The 19,735-nt window shown below is 43.3% G+C and overlaps 1 protein-coding gene across 1 annotated transcript in view; it reads left to right on the top strand.

Moving 5' to 3' along the window:
* Positions 1-19,735, top strand: part of plcl1 (phospholipase C like 1) — a 138,190-nt gene that overhangs the window by 107,874 nt on the left and 10,581 nt on the right. The window contains exons 8-9 of the mRNA XM_049593956.1: positions 6,620-6,982; positions 14,092-14,295. Of these exons, the coding sequence (XP_049449913.1) occupies positions 6,620-6,982; positions 14,092-14,295 (567 nt within the window). The remainder of the gene's footprint in view (positions 1-6,619; positions 6,983-14,091; positions 14,296-19,735) is intronic.

Below are 19,735 nucleotides of genomic sequence, written 5' to 3'. Positions count from 1 at the left end.
GTATGTATAGCGTGCAGCTGGAGGGAGAAGCAGATGATGTAGTTCTGATGGCTTCATTGCACTGTGACCCCCAGCATGCACTGGGGCAGTTTGCAGCTGAGTGTGAAGCTGTCGGAATGAGAGTCAGCAACTCCAAATCTGAGGCCATGGTTCCCTGCCAGAAAACAGTGGATTGGGAGAGTTATTGCCCCAAGCGAAGGAGTTCAAGTGTCCCTGGGTCTTGTTCACGAGTTTGGGTAGAATGGACCGTGAGATGGATCAGTGGTTTGGGCACTGTGTCGGACTGAGGCAGCTGAGCCTGAAGACTGAGCTTTCGATTTACTGGTCCATCTCCGTCCCAACCCTCACCTATGGTCATGAGCTCTGGGTAGTGACTGAAAGAATGAGGTCGCAGATACAAGCTGCCGAAATGAGTTTCCTCTGTGGGGTGTCTGGGCTCAGCCTTAGAGATGGGGGGAGGAGTCAGACATCTGGAGGGAGCTCGGAGTAGAGCCGCTGCTCCTTCGCGTCAAGAAGGGTCAGTTGAGGTGGTTCAACATCTGATCAGGATCCTCCTGGGAGCCTCCTGTCCAACTGGTAGGAGGCCCCGGGGCAGACCCAGAACACACTGGAGGGATTATATATCTCATCTGGTCTGGGAACGCCTCGGGGTCCTCCAGGAGGAGCTGGAAAGTGTTGCTGGGGAGAGGGATGTCTGGAGTACTTTGCTCGGCCTGCTGCCCCTGTGATCGGGCCTCGGATAAGCGGATGAAAATGGATGGATGAATAGAGGTGGCATATTTTCACATCCTACAGGGTGAATTAAGAGTTTATTTCAACCAAACCAGAGTAAGTGATTTTTGAAATAGCAGTAAGACAGGTTAGGATGACTTTTGTAAGTTTAATTTTGTTTCTATCAGTTTTGCATGAAGTGTATTTTATGAGGATAAAATCACTTTTTATTTGAATGGAGTCTGGTGGTTTGGCGGTAGCAATTTCAGGGATGTTTCTTGTTAAACAAAAAGGATCTTCCTCATTAACAAAGAGGTCTCTTAGGGGATTCTTTCCATTCAAACAATTACAGTGAACATAAATTGACATTGCAAAAATGTCTTGAGTGGTTAAATTGAAGCCTGCTTTGCAGCTGCTGGCTGCAGTGCTCTCGCTCAATACTGGACCAAATTCAGAATTTGTTGTTCCCATTAAAGCAGGTTAAATAATACCAAAGTTATCCTTTAGGATATTCTGGTATTTTTGTTTTGTATAATCTCTGTCTGAAAATCTGTTAAAAAAGACATTTTTCTTCCAATATAATTCATTTTTAAGAATCAAGTAAGAAATTATCTTCAGCCATATTTTAGTTTTGTTAGTGAATGGAGCTGTGAGCACAGTGTTGTCTGTCATACCTACGTGTGAGTTGACTGTAACATAACAGCTCCAGATATAAGGACAGTGTCAGAGTGGAGATTCAGTGTCCTCGTCCTCATTGTCTTCTCTCTTCTGATGAGCATTTGGCTTCAAACTGATTGAATTAACTGTCACAGAGCTTTGCTGCTCAGCCACGGGCTTGTTGCTGAAAAATTGAGAATTGGATTGGATTGAAGTCATCGTTTGGCTCACACACACACACACACACACACACACACACACACACACACACACACACACACACACACACACACAGTCTGCCGGAGCTGTCTGGCTGGCTTGCCCATGCATGAAACTCCAGCTTCTTTCCCCACCACTCAGCCCTCACTCACAGCTTATGGGAGTGGACACACACACACACACACACACACACACACACACACACACACACACACACACACACACACACACACGGGTATAGTCTTTGTAATAGTGCAGTTTGAGCCCAAGGGGAAGTTCAGTCCTCATTCAGTCTGTGTGACATGTTCTCTGCTCCTTCATCCATCACCACCAGCTTCTCCTTCACACTCATATTATATAAATTATATTTTTGTGAAACATCACCATGAACTCGGCCCTGCATGCATCTGAGTCTGTATGATTTTATTTCCTCCTCAGTGTAAGACCTTAAGTCCCCCCACCCCTGGCTCTGTCTGCTGCTCCTTCCTTTGAAGTTTCTGTTCAGTTTTTCCATTTCAAGACCAAACACCTCTTCACATATCCACAGTCTGAGTTTCTGAGGATGCATCAGGTGTATCCTCTGCAGCCATCAGCCCAACTGCTCAGTTGTTTCATGGTGCTCTCAGGCACAATGGTGATCACAGTGATTAGATCCTTTACTTAAGTAGAAATAGTAATACGGTTATACTCCATTGCAAGTTGAGGTCCTGCATTTTAAGTATTGTCAACAGAATGTTCTCAAAGTATCAGAAGTAAATCTATGCAGCATCACAGATCTCGTTAGTGATAGCATTTAAATGTTTTATCTTTTTGAGGTGGACATATTTTTAACTACTTTAATGTTGGGTAGTTAGGTTAGCCTGTAGTAATGAATCATAATTTATAATTAAGTAAAGTCATAAAGTTTTTCATGAAAATCTGTAAAGCCATTGAAGTAGAGGGCTGCAATTAATGATTATATTCATTATTATTTTTCCTTTCCTTCCAAGCCCAAGATGATCTCCTTAAATGTCTTGTTTCGTCCATAGGGTTGCAACGCTAAGAGATTTTCACAGTACGATATCCGTGTCAGAAAATATCGCAGTTTCACGGTATCACAAAATTATTATCAGTCAGAATGACCCTCCTTCTGCAGGGCTTTATTTTCCTTTTTTTAGCTCTTCAGTTAGACCATTGTTGTGCTACACGGAGTGTTTCACATCAGAGACATCTGCTCTCAGTTTTTTCAGAATTTCCTGTTTTTTAGGTTAAGTAAAGATTGTGTGTAACATGTCCCGATCTTCAGCAGTAAATGCCATTACTTTTTCATCCGAGTCACTTGAACCTAGCTGTGCATGTGCACGTATTAAGTCAGGTTCTTTTCTACTTAGCATGATGTAGTTTGAAAGGTTCAGACAAAGTAGGTCTAAATACCTCCCGTCTACACCAGGCTTGAGACGTGCCGGCGTTGAGAATTTTGGCTCAGATTCTGGAGTTACTGTATTATCATGAAGCCTCCTTAAGGTATCTCATCCCTTTTGATTCAGTGGTGGGAGTTGTTGGAACAGTCTCAGCTGTTCCAACAACTCGTCCTGTAAGTTTGTGTAAAAAGTCTTTCTTTTGAAAATAACGAAAATAAAGTTGAGATTCTCCTTCAAGTTGCATTTTTTGTCAGTACTGTAGATGGACAATATTTTAGGCTAGGAAGAAGATCAGCTCTACACCCAGGATTTCTGGTACGTAGGCTGTGATACGATGCTGGTTATAGTTGCTTAGTAACCTCAGACGCAACCTGCCTCCACACTCTGAGAAGTTGGCACAGAACAGGTACAAGAGCAGCGCCCAACTGTGTGTTTCCTAGGCAGTTAAAGACGCAGCATGTGTTTGGCCCCTCATATTTGGACAATGACTCCTACCGCGCAGAGTTACAAAACACTGAACAAATGTTGCGTTATTTGCAATTTTGTTTTCGCACATCAATGTTCAGTCACTGATTAGACACTTCGGACTGTTTGAAATAAACCCATCCATGAATCCATTTTCAACTGCTTAGTTCAACATCTGATCCTGATCAGATGTTGAACCACATCAACTGAACCCTTTCGATGTAAAGGAGCAGCAGCTCTACTCCGAGCTCCCTCTAGAGAAAAGAAATCGTCCCCATATGAGGACACCATTTTTTCAATAACTGGACAGGAGAAATTATAAACACACTCAGTCTCAGCAGGGTAGTAACTGTGTATGTGTCATGTGAACAGGTTGTAGACAGATAATACATCAGGTATGCAGATTGGATGCTACTTGTCAGCTGGCAGCTGCTAATCAGCCGATCTCTCAATGAGCCGCTGATTCTAAAGCTTCATTGAAACGCTCTCAGTCGATCAGCTGATGCACGTTCAGCTCTGCCTGCTCTGCCTGAACGAATGTAACGCTGCATTAGTTTCAGCTTGTCTGAGTCTAGACAGCCTCATCTTGGGAAAAGGCTAAGTCGTCCATCTTTGTGGGACATGTCCTTCAAAGACAGTGGTCCCTGCGTTGGGACACAGATCCTGTTTGTCATGAATATCAATGTTGAAGTGAATAAACAGCAGCTCGGCTCATTTTGTTGTTGGGCGCAACAAGTGAGTTTTTTTCCCCTCAGAGTGAAACAGAAGAACCTTTTACTGCCGTGCCTCAGTAACGTTTAAAACAACAGGATTTTGAATTAAACAGATGTGACAGAGCACACACACACACACACACACACACACACACACATTCATGCCAACTGTTGTCTCAATATTCGTGAGGGAATCAGTGTCTCAACTGTGCTGCTTGAGTTTATTTCCTTCCGAGCCCGAAGACTTCATATGGTTTTATTGTTGTGGTTGCACACACACACACGCGCGCACACACACACACACACACACACACACACACACACACACACACACACGGACGCTGGCTTGGGGCAAGTTTATTCTCATTCTCTGTAGGAATTGATAGATTTGTGCTTTCTGCTATAAACACGACACAGATATCTATTCTGTGTGTGTGTGTGTGTGTGTGTGTGTGTGTGTAAAAAACAGCCATTAGCTGATAATGTTTTATTGTGAAGCGTGTTTACTGCACTGAATGAATATGCAGACACACACTCCAGCATCATTTATCCTCCCACTTACTTTGTGTAAGTGTGTGTGTGTGTGTGTGTGTGTGTGTGTGGTCTTAATAGCCATTAACATCCCCTGAAGGTGTGATCTGAAACATAATATTTTGGCCAGAATCGTCTCCTCTGCAGCTCCACTGTACCGTGTAATTAACATTAACGCTTCGCCTCAGCAGCTTCATGAGTGACACTTATTACAGGAAACGGTGTTTGAACTTCTCCGCTGAATATTGTGACTAATTGATTATCTTTTTGTCGTTGTTAACACTTAAGGAAGTGCATCTTTTGATGATTCTGAATCAAATGTACAGAAACATTCAGACGCCGTCGCTCCTCAGGTGATAAAACGTTAAACTTCTGAAAGCCTCGATAATCAAATGAACGAGTCTGTTCCGTCTGGCGAGAGCAATTTACTGCCTCGCTGTGTGTTCTGAGAAGTAAATAAAAGGTTTGATGTTCCAAGGAATTCATCATTAGGGAGGAAAGTAGGGGCTTTGACGGTGTATGACTATATATATGTAGACAAATGAGTACTGTGTATAAGTTTATCCTCATTTTCAACCCTGGAAACAGCAGCTGACAAAACAGTCTCACGTCAAGATCCATTCAGCAGGTGCTTTGGGGCTTTCATTAATATCACAGGATCTCCATCAGTATGTAGAATTAGCTCAGCTGTCACGAAATTGTAGCCAAGATTCAACACTGAGGTGCTGAATGACCATTAACTGATCATCTGAGTGTTTTTTTTTTTGCCAGGGACACAATGTCACCGTCTGACCAGAGTTGCTGGAAACTTTTCAGCAATGACATTTGAACAATTCCAATTCCATGACAACTGACAACTGGTAAATTTGCTGATGAAGATCATGTGGTCAAAAGCCCCCAAAAAATTACTAGAGCTACCACAAAGTGAACCCTTGATGTGAGCTTGTCTTGTCACTAATATATGTATTTTATTTGACCTTTGAACCGAAGAGAACCACACAATACTAACAATATATTTCTAAACTAGGTTTGTCTTCTTGTTTCATGATTTAAATCAAAACCAGGTGTCAGTAAGAACAAGAATCAGGATCAGAATCAGATTCTGTCAAATTCAAAGGAACTGGATTAGGGGATTTAGTGGCATCTAGTGGTGAGGATTGCACATTGCAACCGGCTGAAACTTCTCCAGGTTAGAATTCCTTCAGCGTTCATTGTTCAGGAGGTTTTTCACAGGAGCTGAATTATCCACAGAGGTCTCTTCCTCTCCAAAACCAACAGACTGATTAAAACCCTTGAAAAAAACTGAATAAAGCAGTTTCATGTTAAAAGTAAGTGTTTTTCCGAAGCAGTTTGGCATGTCACAGACGGGCAGCTAGCCCAGCAGCTGCTAAAGCGTGATCACCTTTTTGTCTGATAACTTAAGATCCAGACTGTCAGGAGGTTTTTCTCTGAAATTGAATTATTGGCAGAGGTCTCTTCCTCTGAAAAACAAACGGGCCTGGTGATTTAGACCGGCTCCTGAATGAAGAACTTTCATTCTAAAAATGAGTGTTTTACGATGCTGCTCGTCACAGAGGGGCTGCTAACTACAGTGAACAGGGCAAAAACCGAATATCTAGAGCCAGTGTTTGGTTTGTCCATCCTGGGTTACTGTAGAAACATGGCGGTGCAACATGGCTGACTCCCACTCACTACATAGATATAAATGGTTCAACTATTCTTATTATTAGGTGATTATAAACTAAAGAAAACATTCTTATTTTATGTAATTTCTGCCAATATCTCTCCCTAAATCCATCACACTGGACCTTTGACAAATAAAATCAGAGTCTTGATAGAACATTGTGAACATGTCTGTCACCGATGGTTTTATTTCTGTTTTGGTGCCTAGCAGCAACTTAACTATTTGCCTCTCGTCTCCAGGTCAACATGCCGGAGCTGGCCTTGCTGCGCTTCGTGGTGTTAGACGACGACTACATTGGAGACGATTTCATCGGCCAGTACAGCGTGGCCTTTGAGTGCCTTCAGCCCGGCTACCGCAACGTGCCCCTGCTGGGCATGGCGGGAGACCCCCTACCCCACACCAGCCTGTTTGTCCACGTGGCGATCACCAACCGCCGAGGAGGCGGGAAGGCCCAGCGGCGAGGTCTGTCGGTGAGGAGGGTGGGGAGGCGAGGCCGGGAGTACGTCACGCTGAGGCACACCGGCATCAAGGTGGTGGATGAGACTTTCAAATCGGCCAGTGCTCCCCTCAAAGAGGCTACGGACCTGCGAGAGGAAGCTCAGGTGAGACAGGGAATGGGTTGAAGTGAACATGCTGTTGATGTGATGCATTGTGTGACTGCCACTGCCTCGACTAGAGATGATACACCGTCTCATGGTGGTCACTTCCTGTCAACGTTACAGATCAGAAGCACAGAGAGTCGTTGACTAGACATGATACGCCGTCTCATGGTGGTCACTTCCTGTCAACGTTACGGATCAGAAGCACAGAGAGTTGTTGACTAGAGATGATACGCCGTCTCATGGTGGTCACTTCCTGTCAACGTTACAGATCAGAAGCACAGAGAGTCGTTGACTAGAGATGATACGCCGTCTCATGGTGGTCACTTCCTGTCAACGTTACAGATCAGAAGCACAGAGAGTTGTTGACTAGAGATGATATGCCGTCTCATGGTGGTCACTTCCTGTCAACGTTACAGATCAGAAGCACAGAGAGTCGTTGACTAGACATGATACGCCGTCTCATGGTGGTCACTTGGTGTGAACTGGTAGGTCTTTAGAACATTGCAGAACAGCGCATTGCAAGAAGTTGTTTGTTTCAACTCGTCTCATCACGAATCTTTGGTCTGAACTGGACTTTAGCTAGCCTATAGACTCACGACAACTGCTATTGAGGTTCGTCAAAATTTCGAGGAAGCGGCACCGCTCAGTGTCACTAAGCATCAATGGAAAGATGGGAACTGATTTGAAGACATGTCAATGTTTCATGAACATACAGAAGTGAGAGGTAAACTCAGAGAGAATGGAGGGAAATAACACACAGAACAGGATTTCTGGTTCAGTCAGAGCCTGAGCTGCCACACAAACACAAATCTGTTTGTCTGTCGTACAGATAATATCCACACAGCCTGTAAATTAGCTGTTTGCACAGACTGTTCTGGCTGCACTGGATAATCCACAGACTACCTTCTTAACACTTTTCATTTGGCATATTTTTTGGAAGAACTGCGGAAAAAACTGCTCAGTGAGGATTTTGGATTATCCAGAGTTACCAGGACTGTGTAGTTCAGAGAGTTTTTCATGTTTCATTGTCAGCGTTTTCAGCAGCACAAACACAACTCACCTTCACTTTGGTGGTGCAGAGGCAGAAATCTCAAAGTCTCGGCACAAACATGTTTTTGTTTTGACGTGGTGAACAAAGTAGAACCAAATCGTGTCTCTGACACCTCAGCCAGGCAAGTTAAAGAAAATACCAACAGCTGAGTCACGGCAGATCAAGTGTCACTCAGCTTTCATATTTTTAGGCTGGGTTGATGAAGACGTCTGGTTATGAGAGTGAATCGGAGTAGCTTACATGACAGTGCTGAAATCAGACTCCACCTGAGACTTCTCTGTTGGGTGGATAAGAGACAGAGAGAGGAGGAGGAGAGCTGGTGACAAAAGGAGAGTCAGTAAGAAGAGTGGAGGAGGATTATAAAGCTTCTATAAATACCAGCAAAAGTAGAACCTGGTCTCACAGCACCCACCAGCTTATCACTGAATACAAACAATCTAAGGGAGGCTGATGTGAATACAAGTCTGCTTTCTCACTCTATCTGTTTTTACAGATAAGGATCATGATACATGTGTGCTCTGTGTAGCCAAAAGTATGTGGACACCCCTTACCTGTTTCAGTATGACAGGTCTTGAACTTGAACTTGATTGGTGTGCACAGTCCTGACCTTAATCCCACCCAGCACCTTTAGGATGAGCAGATCTCATCACCCAACATCAGAGCCACAGCTCACTAATGCTCCTGTGGCTGAGTGGGTGCACATCTCACATCTCAGCAGCCTGGCTCCAAAATCTTGTGGATATCCGTCCCAGAAGAGTGGAGGCTGTTACAGCAGCAGATTGTATGAGTGAAACATGTGATACTGTGATACATGTCTGTGGAGTCAGGACGTGGTTAGCCTAGCTTAGCATGAAGACAGGAAGCTGGGGGACATAGCGTTGGTGGATATGAGACAATGGGCCCCTCGGCAAAGATATGCAAAGGGCCCCACCACCTGTCCTTCACAGGAACAAGACTCACAGACTTTGTGGTGGTTTTGCCTCTTTTGTTGTTGTTTTGCATCTTTATTTAGTCGTTTTGCACCTCATGGGTTTGTATCTCTGATGTGGTGTTGTCTGTTTTGGTTGGTTTGTATCTCTTTGTAGTTGTTTTGTGTCTTCTTTTAGTCTTTTTGTGTCTCTTTGTAGTCATTTTGTCTCATTGTAGTCATTTTGTGTCTCCTTGTAGTCATTTTAATTCTCTTTGTAGTCATTTTATGTCTCCTTGTAGTCATTTTGTGTCTCTTTGTAGTCATTTTAATTCTCATTGTAGTCATTGTGTCTCCTTATAGTCATTTTGTCTCCTTTTAGTCATTTTGTGTCTCCTTGTAGTCATTTTGTGTCTCCTTGTAGTCATTTTGTGTCTCTTTGTAGTCATTTTAATTCTCATTGTAGTCATTGTGTCTCCTTATAGTCATTTTGTCTCCTTGTAGTCATTTTGTGTCTCCTTGTAGTCATTTTATGTCTCCTTGTAGTCATTTTGTGTCTCTTTGTAGTCATTTTAATTCTCATTGTAGTCATTGTGTCTCCTTATAGTCATTTTGTCTCCTTGTAGTCATTTTGTCTCTTTGTAGTCATTTTGTGTCTCCTTGTAGTCATTTTAATTCTCTTTGTAGTCATTTTGTCTCCTTATAGTCATTTTGTCTCCTTGTAGTCATTTTGTGTCTCTTTGTAGTCATTTTAATTCTCTTTGTAGTCATTGTGTCTCCTTGTAGTCATTTTGTGTCTCCTTGTAGTCATTTTGTCTCCTTGTAGTCATTTTGTGTCTCCTTGTAGTCATTTTGTCTCCTTGTAGTCATTTTGTGTCTCCTTATAGTCATTGTGTCTCTTTGTGGTTGTTTTGGCAGTTTTTTGTGACTTTTTCTGTTTCCTTACAGTTTTCCTTGCATCTCTTTTTGGTCCCTTGGTGTCTCTTAGTAGTCATTTTATGTCTCTTAGTAGTCATTTTATGTCTCTTTGTAGTCATTTTGTCTCCTTGTAGTCATTTTGTGTCTCCTTGTATTCATTTTGTCTCCTTGTAGTCATTTTGTCTCTTTGTGGTTGTTTTGGCAGTTTTTTGTGACTTTTTCTGTTTCCTTACAGTTTCCTTGCATCTCTTTTTGGTCCCTTGGTGTCTCTTAGTAGTCATTTTATGTCTCTTAGTAGTCATTTTATGTGTCTTTGTGGTCGTTTCGACAGTTTTTTTGGTAGTTATTTGTATCTCTTGGCCTGTCCTTTGCATCTCTTTGTGGTCATTCTGAGTCTCTTCCTGGTTGGTAGTTTTAGTGACATCTTGCAAATGAAGGCCGGGGGGCCCATGACATGTTGGACCCCTGGACTTGTGCATGGCAGGTCCATTCAGTGACCCATCCATGGGAAACAGCTGCCTGACTCACTCCAAAGTTAAAATAGATGCCTATGACCAACATCTTTAAATCAGAAAACATGTTGTTTGTTGAATGTTTATACAACAGCAAAGTAAAAAGGACAGTTTGTGGTGTTAGAGGGGGTCATGTGCTGCAGCAGTTTCTTGATGAACAGCATTTTATCCATCTGCTCAGCATATGTTGACCAGACATCCCAGTTTATCTGGGATTGTCCTGGCTCCAAACTGGGTGTTCCAAGTCCAAACTTAACACTAAAATGTTCTCATTCAAAATTCACCAAAGTGTCCTGGTTATAACTTATATTTGAATAATGATATTATAGTTGTTTTCGACACTTACAGAGACGTTTATGATATTCTGTCCCACTCAGTCTGAATTCACCACTGATTGTCTGTATGTGCATCAATCAATCAATGTGTCATTGTCAGGGCTGTTGCCATGACGCTCGCGGCTCTCTCTGACAGAACCTGTCAGTATGGTTGACTGTCATGTTGAAGACAGTCTCTCTTTTCTAAACAGCTCCAGGAGACGTGCTCCTCTTTCGTAGAGTACCCAGCAACAAAATGCTGCACACACTGCAAGAGTACACTGTCGGTCACACACGGTGGAAACGCTAATATAAGAGATCATAATAAAATGAAAAAAACATAAGCGATGGCTAAGAGCAGGAAGAGGAACCATTCAATTTAGTTACATTTTATATATAAAGCCCAATATCACAAATCACAGTTTGCCTCAGAGGGCATATGACATGTGACAACATATGACATCCCTCTGTCCTTGGACCTGCACAGTGGATAAGGAAAAAACATTAACAGGGAAAAAATGGAAGAAACCTCAGGAGGAGCAACTGAGGAGGGATCTCTCCCCCAGGATGGACATAAATGCAGTGTGCACAGAACAGATCAACATAATAAAATTCTTGTCATTGTGACCTTCTTCAGCAGGGCAAACACCAGTGACAGCCATGTGAGACGTGCAGCTCAGGAGGAGACCTGCTGAAACAAAACTAGAGCTTTTCATCCAAGTACAGCTAGTCTGGTGTGTGTACAGTTTGCAAATAAACTATGTTTCGTGGGTTTCAGATGACAAAACACAAGTGTCTCTGTAGGTGTGGTAAGCACTGCAGTAATTGTTCCACATCCTGATGAAAACACCTATGGTGCATGCATGAGCGCATACATGTGCACATGCATGAACGGAAAATACACTTAAAGAGGTGTTTGACCCCTGGAGAGGAGGCCTGTAAATGAAACCAGGATGTCTCTGCAGTAGAAAGACACAATACTTTTGAAATCGTTGTTAAGAATCAGAGAAAAGAATGCTTTTGGTAAAGAGGGAGGAAACCTACAACTACCAGAATGCACTACGCTGCAGCAGATTTGATCAACACTGCTTAGTTTTACTGCTTGATCTTGAGGTTTTTCAGCCTCCATTTTAACTGTGCAGGAAACAGTATGGCACCCACTGCCTATTAACAAAGTTTCGCTATTACAGCTAATGGGACACTAAATTATGTTTCTAAAAATACTGCAGGTGAGAAATAGACAGTGCAGTGCCATAATCTTGATATATATTTGATTAGTGCTGCCTAGTTACTACCTTTTATTGGATTTCTGTCCATCCGTCTCTTGATCTGCTTCTATACTCTTTGTGTTCGTGGTGGCAGCATGGGTGGTGGGCAGTACGGAAATGCAGAAGCACAGCCTGTAGTTGGAGCAACAGCCCGAGAGCCAGCCAAGAGCCAGTGACACTTAGCTGCGTTTTTCGCTGGGGGCCGAGATGGGATATCTAGACTGGTTTTAAGCATGAGCTCTGGGTAGTGACCGAAAGAATGAGATCGTGGATACAAGCTGCAGAAATGAGTTTCCACTGTAGGGTGTGTGGGCTCAGCCTTAGAGATAGAGGGAGGAGCTCGGACATTCGGAGGGAGCTCGGAGTAGAGCCACTGCTCCTTCGCTACAAAAGGGGTCAGTTGGTGGTTCAACATCTGATCAGGATCCTCCTGGGCGCCTCCTGTTTGAGGTGTTCTGGGCACGTCCCACTGGTAGGAGGCCCCAGGGCAGACCCAGAACACACTGGAGGGATTATATATCTCATCTGGCCTGGGAACGCCTTGGGGTCCCCCAGGAGGAGCTGGAAAGCGTCGCTGGGGAGAGGGACGTCTGGGGTGCTTTGCTCGGCCTGCTGCCCCTGCAACCCAGCCCTGGATAGGCGGATGAAAATGGATGAGTGGATGGATGGAAGGAGGGAAGTTCACCACAGTTCATTTACACACACTACCTAAATTTTTTTTGATAAAACGGCAGAGTACCATTTTAAGAGTCCTGGTTTTTGGTGTTTGAAAATATGGGCACCCTGGTGCAACATCTTCACCGGATGACAACTTTTTGGGAACCTCCTGAACAATGAACACTGGAGGAATTCTAACCAGGGGAGTTTCAGCTTGTTGTAATCCTCAGCTCTAATTCTTACAGACTGCTTCTTTAAAGTACAGTTTGCTGACAGTACTGACACACAGGGGGATTACTTCCTCCACCACTTCCTAAATGTCAAACTATTCCTTTAACAACCGTGGCTTTGTAATCAGATCCTCCACATTCAGCAGTGGGTGAAATGTTTGGGTGTCCACATAGTTTTGGCCATGTAGTGTAGATTTATGGATTAATTAACTGAAAGGAAATCTCTCATTTTGGCAAATTCAGTCATCTGAAAAATAAAGATACTCCATGACACTGATGTAACTCAGCTATCACCATGAAACACTCCGGCTCACTGGTTTGTAACATTTCCCACAGTAGCTGAATAGCCTCTTCAGTATAAACGGCAAATCAAATTCTCTGTCGGGAGATAAATCCCTATCATCTCATGAATCACCCAACCCTGACACCCTCACATACACACACACACACACACACACACACACACACACACACATTCACTCATTCACAAACTGCATTTAATCCGCCTGCTTCACTCTCACCGTCGTCCTCTCCCTCTGACTTGTACTCTGGTCTCCTCCTCTCTGTCTCTCTGCCATGAGTCCAGCTGTGGGCTCATCTGCCACAGTCTGTTATTATTCATCATGCCTCTATTGCTGTTTGTCCGTCACACACACATACACAGACACACACACACTTCCACACAGGTGGGGCGTGATAATCACTAGTCCAGTTGGAGCTGTGCCAGGTGGCAAATTGCATTCTAGTGCTTGTATGTGCAGGAACAGATCTTTTGCCTCCATTATGAAGTGACCCAAAATGGCATTTCAGCAGATTGACACATGACTCCTATTTTTCCGTCCCTGTCAGATCTGTTAACAAGCCCACTTTTGCATCCTGACACACACCTGCAGCGGTTGAAAAAAGGAAAACCTCTAAATGCTGAAATGATTTTTCCATTCCACATTTTTGCCATATTGTCTTCTCTTTTGCCAAATGCGCTTAAGCTAAGGCTGATTTCACTGGATTAAAAGCGGCAATGACTGCCATATTGATTTAATTCACAAGAGAGACGGCAGATGACAGCGGATAGGATGGGAGAGTGTGTGTGTGTGTGTGTGTGTGTGTGTGTGTGTGTGTCACCCTCTCTGACCTTCCCCAGCTTAATTTTACAGCCGGAACTGTACATCTGATCTAATACTATTTCCCCTCTCCTCCTCTTCCTCCTCCTCTTCCTCCTCATCTCTCTCTTTTGCCGTCTCACTGTTTCCAGAGCACCACCGCCAGCTTCAAAGAGCAGTGTGGGCTCCCCACGGTGGCCAAACTGAAGCAGTGCATCCAGAGCCTGGCGACCAGGCTGCAGAGCCCCGAGGGACCCATGGGGGCCACCATGGTGCTGAAGGAGGGATACCCGTGTCTGGAGGCTCTGGTCAACCTCTCAGAGCCGACACGCAAACTGCTCACTGCCTACGACACGGTGAGTGAGACAAGGGCGGAGGTTAATGGTAGAGTTCACCCACATGTGCATTAATTAAAGGAGTTTTTTATGATGTTTTGAGACCTGACTTCGACATTTTGAAAGATGAGAATTGTAAAATAGACATCAACTTAAAAAAACAAATAATGAGAAAGCTCTTCTGCAAATGTCTTGTGCTTGTCACTGATTTGAAAGGCCCCACCTGGAAAAGTTTTGAATGCCACAATAAAGCTGACAGTACTTTCGTCTTACTGTCAACAAACTCTGTAAAAACACCCAAACCAAAAAATGGATTTATTTTATTCCTACCAACTGGCATTGTCTTTGTACCTTAGAGCTCCGCTGTTGTCAAAAGAGTTGTTAAAAATAGTGAAATTAGTCTCCAACAGATGCACCATTTACTCCTGTCTCAGTGAAGTCTTAGCCGTCTGCTGTAGAAAACTGCACGTTAAGAAGCGAGATGAAATTAAAAATGCTTTTTAACCCTTTGAAATCACCTCCCCGCTCATTTTGTGCACTTTGATAATACATAGGCTACCAATAAGAAAAACTAAGTCATCTTTGTCCTTCTTCTTATATCAAAATCTAATCATGTTTTCTTCCTGTAAAACAAAACATGACGTGCTTACGTAGGTTTAAACCATCCAGTAATATCATGGCGTCACCATCAATTAGTTTGCAACTTGTAGCCCAAGCCCCCAGGAACAGGGCTGGCTTTGAATCCAGTTTTCGTAGTGACCAAATGATGTAACTACAGCATTCAGGTCCGTCATGGGGCGCCATTGGACACAAAAAGATTTAATCCATACACTAACATTGTGACTAGACGTCTGTAAAGCAGTGGGAAAACTTTTATGAGTGTCACAGCCCCTGTAAAATGACTGATCAGGATTTGATCCATTCGGTCTGATAACATTTCTTAAATCTTTAAGAGCCACACGATTAAATCATTTAGTCCCCATTCACGCTAGCAGACATTCTGTTTGGTCCATACGGACACTTGATCCAGTGATCCTCCGGTTCCAAGGCCAGGTCCCCATGGACTGAGCTACTGCCGCCCCCTTATGTCCCATTTCCCCAAAATACCGTGGTAACAGGCCCACTGGCTAGAATGTATTCACTCTGAGGAGAGCTGTATCTGTGACAGCTCCACATTATGCACGAGGCATTTTTACAGTGGACTGTTTCAGCAGCTATGGAGAGTAGGACTGGCTCTGTGTCACTCTCCCTGATGGATACTGCTCCTGTTGGTGGACACAGTCAGGACCTCACCTGGTCCACTCTACAAGTGCAGGGCTGTATTTTAAAACATAGCTTTGTCTCTGTGCTTTGGTCTTTTGTCCAGATGTAGTCTCGCCACCAGACAATCAGAGATCTCCGCCTTCTGATAGTCTGGGGACACTCCTTTCTAAAGTGTGTTTAACACACCGGCGAAAACGGCCGGCAACAAAGCAACGCCTCTTGCATTTTTTAAAAGGACACGGAAATGTGCGCTCCTCCTTTTCTCGTCCGCAAGGAAACAAACACACAGAGAGCTTGAAAATGGATGCCGAGAGATTTAACTCCGTTTTATCAAACGTGTGCTCATCCGTGAAGAAAATATTTTTTCTAGCGGATGTCTTAGTTACAGCATGATTGAGTAGTTTCATGTCGTATCTGACAACGGGAGGCTTTTAACAGATGATGTCCTGATGTTAACGTTGCTGCTGCTGTTAGCTGTCCCTGTCAGCTGCAGCCACTGATGCTTTCTAGACATCATCATTTCCCAAAACTGCTTTGCTAGCTCAATCATGTTGTAACTAAGATATCCGCTGGAAAAGATATTTTTTTCACGGACTGTTTAATGAGTTATTACCTATTACAGACACTGCTAACGGCTGACAGGGCTAACAGCTAACGGTTAGCCCAGCTAAACGTGCACACAGAAATAGTAATGTTTGTTCCATCATTGTGTTTATAGACTTTACAAACATCGGATTAGTCTAAACGGTGATACAGTGATGTAAAAAATGTGATATATATACATACATATACATATATATATATATATATATATATATATATACACACACACAAACAACAAGGCGATTCCCTCTATAGTCCGGCCGGACGGATGAGTCATGGCCTTGTAAAAGATTATGTTTGTTTCTTTTAGTTGGCGAGAATGTGTCGCCGCAAACGCGACAAACATCCACTAACTTTGACGGCGTTTTCTGCGAGCGTGGCTGAGCCATTTTGTACCGCCACACGTGTTTCTAGTTGGACTATGTTTACAAGCACAAGAGTTCAGCGAGCCACCGAAGGACCGCCCTGCAGATTTACTATTGGTTCTGCAATGTAGGGAGTTTTTTTAAACTCTGAAATTGTATCCGCCCATCTAAACACAAAATCAGGGAGAAAGACATCAGTCTTTAGTTAGGCAAAGCGTCTAAAGACTGACTTGTGAGTCTAGTCCAGATGCAAACTGTTTCAGGTCACTGAAAATGAACCTTTGGTGAACAGGGTGAAGATGCTCAGAAGCTCTGTTTTCAGTGTGACATGTAGACAGAGAAAAAGGAGGTTTTGGCCTGAGATGTCAGTGTATGCACCCTTATCTCCTTTGTGAGGCATCGCAAATGAGGCAACATTTCGTGCAGTGGTGTACATGACCAGTAGAGTGCTGGCTCTAACCTTCTAGCAGGCCTTTTACATGTTTACACATTCATTTCCATTATTTTGAGGGACAGAGGCGTCAGAATACACAACCGAGGTCACTGCTCCAGGGAGCCTTCTGTTTCCAACTTTTTTTTAGCTCAGTCAGATGCATTATAGAGCGATTCACTCCTTCCTGGGTCTCCATAAATCCACTTCAGTCCTGGCCATTAGTGGAGATGTGGGATGGGAACCTCCAGACATCAGGCATAAATGTCAACTTCGACTCTGGAACAGACTTGTGAGGATGTCTGATAATGAAAAAGATATGTACTTTGTCATATCCGATGGTCACCCCCGGGCTAATGAGTTAAAATCCTTATTTTATTTGCACAACTTGTCATTTATTTTCCACAACAGGTTAATCTGTGATATTCAGGAGATCAGGAGTGAAATGTTTCTCATGTTTGGAGAAGAATGTTCTGTTGACATATGGTTAAAAACCAAAACTTAATGTCTCATATAACACAGCTACAGTGTGAAACCTTACGTGAAGTATAACCTTTACAAAAGACAGAGATCGCAGTGTGCACAGTTGCCCTCAGGAACGTTACTATTAGCCATAGAGACTGGAAGGTTCAATGCCCTCCAGAGGAGGTCAGGATTTGTCTGTTGTAGAATTTAGGTGAAGTTGAGAATGAGGTTAATTCCTTGTTTAACTGACCTGTATATGAAGACATAAGTGATGTCCTTTAAAGTAAAATGACCCCTATCTATGTTGATTTATGTTGCTTTTGTTTCAGAAGGGGAACTTTTTCTGCGGGCTGTCTAGGATAGAAGGCAGAGCATTTTGTTTGAGGACAGAGCAGTAAATTAACATGTTCTTTAGATTGATAATTCCAACGCCATTGTAATGGTGTCTTGTAAACCCATGAGGGTTGGGCACATGTTTGTGTGCATGACACAAAAATAAAATATCAGCATCACTGTTACATCCCGGCTGCTGATCCTGTTTCTCTCGAGAGTACATCACCATAGTGAAGATAGATGCTCTTGAAATGCCGTTTTATCTGGACTTCAACAGATGAAACATGCTCAGTAGGGATGAATGGGCTTGAGGCTGAGCGGCAAAATCAAGAGAGTACAGAGGAAGAGACTAAAACATTGTTGGCTTGTGTGATTATGCCGACGATAAGAACAATAAAAGTTTACAACCACATTAGCAGCTCTGTGAAACTGTGCTCAGACGCTGAGGTTATTTGAGCTAAATGCCAATGAAAGCATGCTAACATGCCCACAGTGACAATGTTAACATGCTGATGTTAAGCAGGTACAATGATCAACATGAGTTATTGATTCGTTTAAATGCAAATGTGTGAAATAGCATTCATAACCATCTAGTTGTAAATATATATTTCAGTCTGGCCATGCCTTGTGGTTTAAAATCTGTATTCAAGTGTTTTGTTTCATCACAGGACGACAGCTCTCTCTGTAAAACTGGGTCCTTAACACCATGTGTAAATTCCTCAGCTCAGTTCATTCAGACGTCGACTGCTTTTCTAATTTATTTTCTAGTTTGGTCAAAATGTTTCCAGAAAGTTTAAAATGTTGTTATGTGACACCCGGTGCTGTAGCACTGAGTGTCCTGATGCATTAGATATGCAGAAACACACTCTGAGGTGACATGCATGAAACAGTCACCCACACTCCTCCTCAAACACACACACACACACACTATGCATACACACACTGACTGCCAGCTGTGTCTCCTCCTACTCCATCTCCTCTTGCATCAGATCAGGACCAATCTCTCCCACCTGTTTCAGTGCTCCACTGTTACACCTACACACACCTCAGCACAGAGCGTGCTTTCTTTCCGACTGCCACGACGTGTCTGTGCACGTTAGTGGAGCTAATGATGTTTGAGTGTGAACCCAGCAAATGTGAGCCCAGCAGGTCAGTGTCAGGAAGCCACAGTTGGTGTGATCTCCAGTCGTACATCACACCTCTTTCAGCCTTTCTGGGCGCACACACAAGGCTTAGTCATCTCACACTCCCCTCTCTCATCTCCCTCTGCTGCCCTGCAGCCAGTCTTCTCTCCACTCAGTCTTTATTTAAAACAGACTTCATGCTTTGTGTTGCCGTCCAACTCGAAATCAAATCAATCCCACTTGTTCTTTTGCACTTCAGAATCAGAATCAGCTTTATTGCAGGGGAGGTTTTCACATACAAGGAATTTGCCTGGTATCTTTTTTATCTTTAATACCGTGAAACCAGATACTGTGGTAGAAAAGTTGATGGTTATCAAACTGACAAATAAATGCAACCAGAAGGAAAATCTCAGCTGCACATAAACATCTCCTCCCCTCCTCCACCACCGGCCAGAATTTTTAACACAAACTTCCACAAAAGTTTTGATTATAATGAAGTGTTTGTTCACTCCCTCAAAAAACACCTTTCATTCCTTTCAGGGTAATTGTAACTGATGATAATAAGAGCCTCTCTCTCTCAAACTCTGATCAAATTAGGGAGTGCTGATAAAATATACACCAAGATTATATTGCTGAATTATGTATTTCTCACCTAGAATGTCTTCAGAAACATATTTTAGTGCACTTTTTGGCTGTAATATGAGAATTTGTGAACAGGAAGTGGCGCCATACTGTTTCCTGTATTGTAAGAACAGAGGCTGAAAAAGCAGAGATCAAACAAGACATGTATAACTGCAGACTCATTCTGTTTGTAGTGTTCACCATACGCCCCGACAAACCACGCCCACCACCAGCACAAGACAAAGCCACCAACACAC

The sequence above is a fragment of the Epinephelus fuscoguttatus genome, linkage group LG13 (assembly GCF_011397635.1).
Source record: "Epinephelus fuscoguttatus linkage group LG13, E.fuscoguttatus.final_Chr_v1".
Classification (NCBI taxonomy): Eukaryota; Metazoa; Chordata; class Actinopteri; order Perciformes; family Serranidae; genus Epinephelus; species Epinephelus fuscoguttatus.
Note: the sequence above shows the minus strand (reverse complement) of the source record. Positions and strands in the feature narration are given on the sequence as shown.